The sequence below is a fragment of the Vanessa atalanta genome, chromosome 23 (genome assembly GCF_905147765.1).
Source record: "Vanessa atalanta chromosome 23, ilVanAtal1.2, whole genome shotgun sequence".
In the NCBI taxonomy this organism is placed as follows: Eukaryota; Metazoa; Arthropoda; class Insecta; order Lepidoptera; family Nymphalidae; genus Vanessa; species Vanessa atalanta.
This window is the reverse complement of record NC_061893.1, coordinates 4,094,406-4,102,119: the sequence shown is the minus strand read 5'-3', so window position 1 is coordinate 4,102,119 and position 7,714 is coordinate 4,094,406. Positions and strand designations below refer to the sequence as shown.

Here is a 7,714-nt window from a genome sequence, read left to right as displayed (position 1 = left end):
CACGGATCGAACCTTACGACAAGCAGCATAACGACCGACTGCCTAACAATGATTTGACCGCTCTTTTTATACACTTAACATAACAATATTTTAGTAAAAATTTGTGGGTACATATAAATTTCTTACAGTTCGGCCGTCCTGCACCGAAACACGACCTCGTGTTTCCAAAAAAGAAAGAAAAGAAAAAAAAATAACAGCAAGACATAACATACATAACTAAAATTATTAATATATAATTACTACAACTATTATACATATAGGGCAATCTGCCCGGCTACTAGGGCAATCTGCCCGGCTACTAGGGCAATCTGCCCGGCTACTAGGGCAATCTGCCCGGCTTCTAGGGCAATCTGCCCGGCTACTAGGGCAATCTGCCCGGCTACTAGGGCAATCTGCCCGGCTACTAGGGCAATCTGCCTGGCTACTAGGGCAATCTGCCCGGCTACTAGGGCAATCTGCCCGTCTACTAGGGCAATCTGCCCACCGAATCTACTTACTGATTAAATAAACATGACTCAATATAATCTTAAATCCTTAATCAATTATAAATTACACATTCGCTTTTTTTTATAATTCATAACCATAAACAAGTTAATTATTATTTATATATAATTCAGTTCTTAACCTTAGCTTACATTAATTTTCATACAATTTCTTAATTATATTTTTACATAAACATTTATACATATTTATTCGTAATTCGTTATTAACTAGATTCAACATCACAATCAGATTTAGAGTCACTTGAACTATTAGACTCGTTTGACTTATCATTTTCATTGCTATCGCTATCCTCTGAAAGACGATCGAACATTACCCAAGGCTGAATTTTATCAACAGCAACAACCGCTTTATAGCTACCTTTACTTTTTTTTGTTATCGGTGTATCTTCGATTTCATACCTATCGTTGTCAAATATTTTTGTTATTTTATATGGGCCCTGAAATTTAGGTAGGAGCTTTTTACTTTGACCCGTCGAAGGTTGATTACGTGAAATACGAACGAGATCGCCAATTTGATATGTACGTGGTGGCTTTCTGTGTTTATCAAATTGTTCTTTTTGATATTTTTGGTTTTTAGATATATGATTTATTACTTCGTTGCGGATAGAATCTCTGCTTTCTACTACGCGCTCTAGATCATCATTGATTGTACCGTTAATACGACTATCTGACATGCTAACCATTTTAAAACCAAACAGTACTTCAGCCGGTGTACGTCCAATTCCTTTGTTGAATGTATTATTTAAAGACCACTGAATTTTAGCTACATGATCATCCCAACGATTTTCAGGACAATTGTTATTTTCAACTGCTAATGATTCTGTTATAGTGCGGTTGTATCTCTCAACCTGCCCGTTAGCTCGGGGGGTCGACACAGCATTCATAATATGTTTAATATTTAACTCATTCATGAATTTTTTAAATGCAAGACTCGTAAAACTACTACCCCTATCTGATATTAGTCTGTTTGGAACACTAAAAGTATAAAAGATATCTTTTAATACTGATATTACATATTTTGTATCAGTGCCGCGAACTGGTTTTATCAATATAAATTTTGAAAATGCATCAATTACAACAAGTAAATAGGTATTTCGGTTTCGGCTTCTTACGAAAGGACCTAAATGATCCAAATGGATTGTATGAAATGGGCTTGGAATTTTTGGTATCGGGTTTAAAAACCCCTCTGGTTTACCCGCAGGAGCTTTATGGTAGGCACAGTCTAGACACGAACGCACATATTTTTGAACAAATGGCCTCATTTTTGGAAACCAATAGTCGCTAGAGATCTTTGCCAGGGCCTTATCTATTCCCACATGACCTATATCATCATGACACTGCTTAACGATTCGCCATCTAGATGCTTTGGGAACTACCCATTTTAACCCTGAATCGGTTTTCCTATATAAATGTTCATTAATATAACGGTAATTATTTTTTATGTCAGTTACTTCGTCAGTATGTTTGTCTGTGAGGATATCAATAATACGTTTTAATTTTGGATCAGTGTTTTGAACAGTAGCTAACCAGTCATTGCAATTAATAGTAAAGACAGAATCTCCTAACGTTATATTATTATCTTTATTATTATTGACGGGATTACGACTCAAAGCATCTGCATGACTCATTTTGTTACCGGCCCTATACTCAATGTGACAATTAAATTCTTGAAGTTGGCTCCACCATCTCGCGACACGGGGAATAAGGTCACGTTTCTCAAAAGTAGCTCGCAATGAATTACAGTCCGTTACAATTTTAAATTCTAGACCAAGTAAATAAACCCTAAAACGTTGTAAAGCGCAAATAACCGCGAGCGTTTCTAGATCATAGGACGTAAACCGTTGTTCATCATGGGAAGTTTGACGACTAAAGTAAGCTACGGCACGGAACGGTCCCGAACCAGATCGTTGGAGTAAGATAGCACCAATACCTATTTTACACGCATCCGTATGTAATTCTGTTTCCGCATGCTGATCATATAAAGCCATAGTCGGTCTTGCACTTAGTTTAGATTTCAGTTGAACAAAAGCGTTTTCTTGATCATCGGTCCATATAAATTTACTATCCTTTTTAAGCAACTGAGTTAATGGTCTGGCTATAATGGAAAAATTTTTAATGAATCTTCTAAAAAAGTTAGCTAATCCTAAAAACTGACGAATATTTTGTTGTGAGGTGGGGCGAGGAAAATTTTTTTCTGCATCGGTTTTCTGTGAACCGGGCTTTATACCGCTTTCGGAAAGTTCAAAACCTAGAAAGTCTACAGTGGTCATGAAAAAGTTACATTTCGATAATTTAAGTGTTAGGCCTGATGATTTTAATAGTTCTAAAATAGTTTTTAATTTATGTAATCCTTCCTCAACCGTTTTTGAAGGAATAATAATATCATCCATGTATGCCATGGCTACATCCGAGTTCGTTTTGCTTAAGACTTTGTTTATAATCCTTTGGAAGACAGCTGGAGCATTTGCCAGGCCAAAGGGCATCCGGTTAAACTCGTATTGCCCTTCTGGAGTAACAAATGCAGTTATATGTTTGCTTTCTTCACAAATTGGCACCTGATAATAACCAGAGGCAAGGTCTAAAGCAGTAAAGTATTTGTAACCTGACAAATTGTCCAGCTGGTCTTCGATTCGAGGTAGGGGATAGTGTTCTTTAACGGTTTTCCGGTTAAGATAATTATTGGACTAGCAAATTGAGAATTTGATTCACGTATTATACCAGCTGTCATCATCTCGTCAATCATATTCCTAACTACTTTTTTTTTCATCAAACGACAAACGATAAGGTCTATACACAATTGGTCGATCATCGGTTAATTTAATATTGAGCTCTCCATCTTTAGTACAACCTAATTCTCTTAAATTAAAAGCGAAACAGTTTCTATAATTATTTAACAATGTTATTAACATATCACGATATTGTTTTTCTATACTATTGTCTATTATTATATCTTTATCTTCTATATTATTTTTAGTATTATCAAATTCACATAAATTTTCTTCTTCGATACGCAACACGTTTTCACTTAACTCTGGTTTTTGTTTTATTTTAAATGCTCTTGCTATTGTATCTCCTTGTAATAACGTAACATTTGAATTTGGTTTAGATTTAATAAGTATTTTACTATTATCACTATCAATCGTATATAACCCCTTTAACACAAAATATTCTTTACGCGGTTCTAATCTTAGACCTCCTTCTATATACAATTCACCTTTATAATTTGGCTCACAATAAACATCAACTATTGTCAATCCATTAATAACAACATTAGATTTTAATTTAATATCGAATTTTTCAATGTCCGTTTCATTTATATTAGTAATGATTTTTAAAGTATCACTAGTTTTAATTATGACAATATGACTTTGTTCAGTATATGAATGACCAATTAACATTGGATATTTTGGCAAAAATATATCAGGTACAATAAGAATCTCTGTTATACCAGAAACACCGTCAACAATGACTTGCGCATCACTACTACCTATTGGTGTGACGGTCGAATTACCGAACCCTACTAAAGTGTTAGTATTACTTTTATTCCACGTACTCAATATTTTTCGGGCTTCGGTCTCGCGTAATAATGTTTTTCTACTACCTAAATCAACAAACGACTCTACCATAACACCATTAACGAAAGCTTTCTTGTAGTATTTTTCATCATCATTCGAACTATTTATATTCATAACAGTTTTATCGCTATTATTTCCTGTATTAACCGAATTAGAGTTTTGATTATTTCCACTAGATATGTTTTCTTTTGTGCATTCACTAGCTAAATGACCAATGAGACGACATTTAATGCAACGTTTAATAGATTGAAGACATTTGGAGCTATAATGGCCAGTTTGACCACAGTTGTAACAATGTACGTTAGATCGTCTTTCAGGGAATGTTCGCTTAATATTATTAAAATTTTGGGTACTTTGATTAGAATTATTAACAATTGTTTTATCTACTCTTTTTGTAACCTTAACACTTTTCAAAAACGTTAATAACTTATTGGGATCTTCATATTGTGCAGCTTCTGCACCCATTCTAATTGTTCGATCATCGATACCAAAAATAATACAGTCAACAGCTTTTCTACCACTAATATCACATCGATTTAAAAGAACACTTTTTTCGTAAAAATATTCCTCTAATGAATCGCCGAATCTTGCCCTCCTTAAAAGCATATCATTTAAAAGTTGACCATAGTTTTCATGGCAAGGAAATGCATCTAACAACTTATTTTGCCAATCGGACCAAGAATAAAGAAGTGAGGGTAGACTTTCGTACCACATCTTTGCTAAACCACTAAGTCTAGATAAAGCGAAATGAATAGTTTGTCTTTCGGACCAACCAAAAATGGAAGCACACTCATTTATTTTATTTAACCACATAGACATCGTTTGGTTTTTTAATGATGGATCAAATTCTGGTATTGTATTTACCATATTTTGGAACTTATCTGTATTATTAGTTCCGGTTATAACCGATGATAAGGTATTAATAAATTTATCTAAATCTGATTGCGTACTGTTATTACTATCGCGTGAAATAACATTGGTAGAATCTGTACCTTGAACATCAGTTCGATGCGGCGTGTGGCTGCTGCCCTGCTTGCGCCCACGACTGGTTCCTTGGCTGCGACTGCGACTGTGGCGGTGACTGCGGTCACGTCTATGACCAGGACTGCGACCACGGCTGCGGTCTCGGCTGCGGCCATGACTGCGGCTACGACTGCGGCCACGACTGCGGCCACGACTGCGGCCACTACTGCGGCCACGACTGCGGCCACGACTCCGGTCACGACTCCGGTCACGACTCCGGTCACGACTCCGGCCAGCATTACGAGATTCGTCTTTAGTATGTCTCTGTCCAGAACGATGGTGTCGTTCTATAACTGGATCACTCGAACTCGATGACGTGCTAGTACACTCAACTTCTCGCCTTCTCTTGCGGCGTTTATGTAGTGAACGCTTGGATTGCCGACTTTCCATCTCTAGGCGTAGGTGAAACAACGGTCAGTACTTTTCCGCGTTTTATCCCACTTCTGAGATTTGATAAAATAATCTCAGAAGGGTAGCGGTTATAATAAAAACACCAACTGCACTTTAACACTTTTTAATCATTCTCCATAAATTATCACTCACTGAATACAATAAACTTCCACAATACACAATATTACACAATACGTAGTTTTACACAATTCACAAATTGGACATAGTTTCCACTCTTACGCTTCACAACTACAATTTTTAACAACTTTATATTCGCGTTTTTACATGTACGGTTCTCACGGATCGAACCTTACGACAAGCAGCATAACGACCGACTGCCTAACAATGATTTGACCGCTCTTTTTATACACTTAACATAACAATATTTTAGTAAAAATTTGTGGGTACATATAAATTTCTTACATGAGGTAATCACAGCCTAAATTGTTATTCGCTTCCAATTATTTTCTTCTGCATTTGAAGGTAACTTATTTAATTTTTTACTTATATTTTGATTTAACCTTTTTTTTTTAATTTAAATTGTGGCTCTTATTTGTGCCGAGAGGGTACAGTTTATTTCGCCAATGTCCCCTGCGTTGGAGATTGAACGGTACGGTCGAGATTACAGGCTCAACTTTATTTTGAAAGCATAATCGTAGACTCTTTGTAAACCCATAACCAAAAAGAACACAATAACTTATATGTTATTTTAATAACAAAAATAGTTATTAAAATAACATATAAGAACAATCACAAAACTGTTTACAAATTAATTTTATCACGCTCTATGTATTCACATATATTAACAAACATTCATCATTAATAGGGCGGGGAATTTTAGGAGAGAGAACGTCGTATACGGGATGGAGGAGTTTGGGGCAAGAAAGCAATATATGTGATAAGGAACCTTCGTCTAGGCCACATTTACACAAAGAGTAATCTTTAACCCTAATTTTACATACACGTATTGAAGTACATGCATATGAAAGGGCAGGCGGCAGATAGTTTTGGTGACCCAACGATTAGCTTGCCTGTGTAGCGAAAACCGAGGTTGCCTTAGAATGTCTAGTTGTAGATATGTATAAAATCTACCTTTAGATTTTGATGAGACTAACCAAACAAAGTTCTGGCATTTATCCGGGTGAGTTTTCGCTAGGGCACGCAAGTCCTGAGTTGAATTCTTAAAATGTTCCGTTGAAACAGTTATTAAAGAAGCTTTATCGGTTATTTTAGAGTAGCTTGGAATCCAGTCAAGCGAAATTTCCAACCCTCTTTGATAACATGATAACAATCCCCTCCTGAGCTTAAAGATGATATAATAAGTCCTCCTACTACAAAATTGATTTTTCTTAATTGCCAACAACATAAAGAGTCTGTCAGAATTACCGTCTGTCTTGGGACTTCATGGGAGTGGGCAAATAGGATGACACCATTATCATTAAAGATTATATAATAAGTCCTCCTACTACAAAATTGATTTTTCTTAATTGCCAACAACATAAAGAGTCTGTCAGAATTAACGTTTGTCTTGGGACTTCATGGGAGTGGGCAAATAGGATGGCATCCATTATCGCAATCGCTTCACCGGAATATATGGCTGTTTCAGGAGGGGATTTAAATTGAAGAATAATTTTGAATTTGGGGATCCAATAAGGTGAACTGACACATCAGTAAATATAAGGAGATGATTTGACCAGTTTTGATGAAAAATGCTTTGATACTTAGAATTTGTATCAGGGTCTCCTTTAATAAGACCAAGAGAAGAGCTCTACATGGTGTGGAAAAAAATGGATTTGACTTCTAGTCAAATCCTCTTTTTTCCAATCCTTATACTAGGATGGGAGATTTTAGCGCACGAGCACAGAATTGAGACAATTCGCTTAAACGGGACCAAAGAGGATGAGAGGGTAATTGTAATTATTTTACTACAAAATGGTCGGATAAAAATAGTCTTCTTAGTTGAAGCGGAGGGTCAACACATTCAACTTGAAGGGGACTAGTGGGAGAAGTCTTCATAGCTCTTACAATTATTCTAAGTCTAGTCCAAATGACTACGAACTATTGGATTGTACAATAGTTTAATAGAATAGGGGTGAACTAGGTGGGACTAGAACTGGCTTGAACTACAAACATATATGTAAAAATATAGTATAGAGTTGAAGAAAATTTAATATATTTCCGTATTCCACTTTCGTCTATCTATTTATGATCAAAAAGTTTATA

General features: G+C 35.8%; 1 protein-coding gene across 1 annotated transcript; it reads right to left on the bottom strand.

The window, feature by feature from the left end:
• Positions 1-706: 706 nt before the first annotated feature.
• LOC125072974 lies at positions 707-5,491 on the bottom strand. The gene is made up of 2 exons (XM_047683610.1): positions 3,493-5,491; positions 707-3,081 (listed from the first exon to the last, which is right to left on the bottom strand). The coding sequence occupies exons 1-2, from the start codon at positions 5,489-5,491 to the stop codon at positions 707-709; spliced, it is 4,374 nt and encodes a 1,457-aa protein (XP_047539566.1).
• Between the last annotated feature and the right edge of the window lie 2,223 nt (positions 5,492-7,714).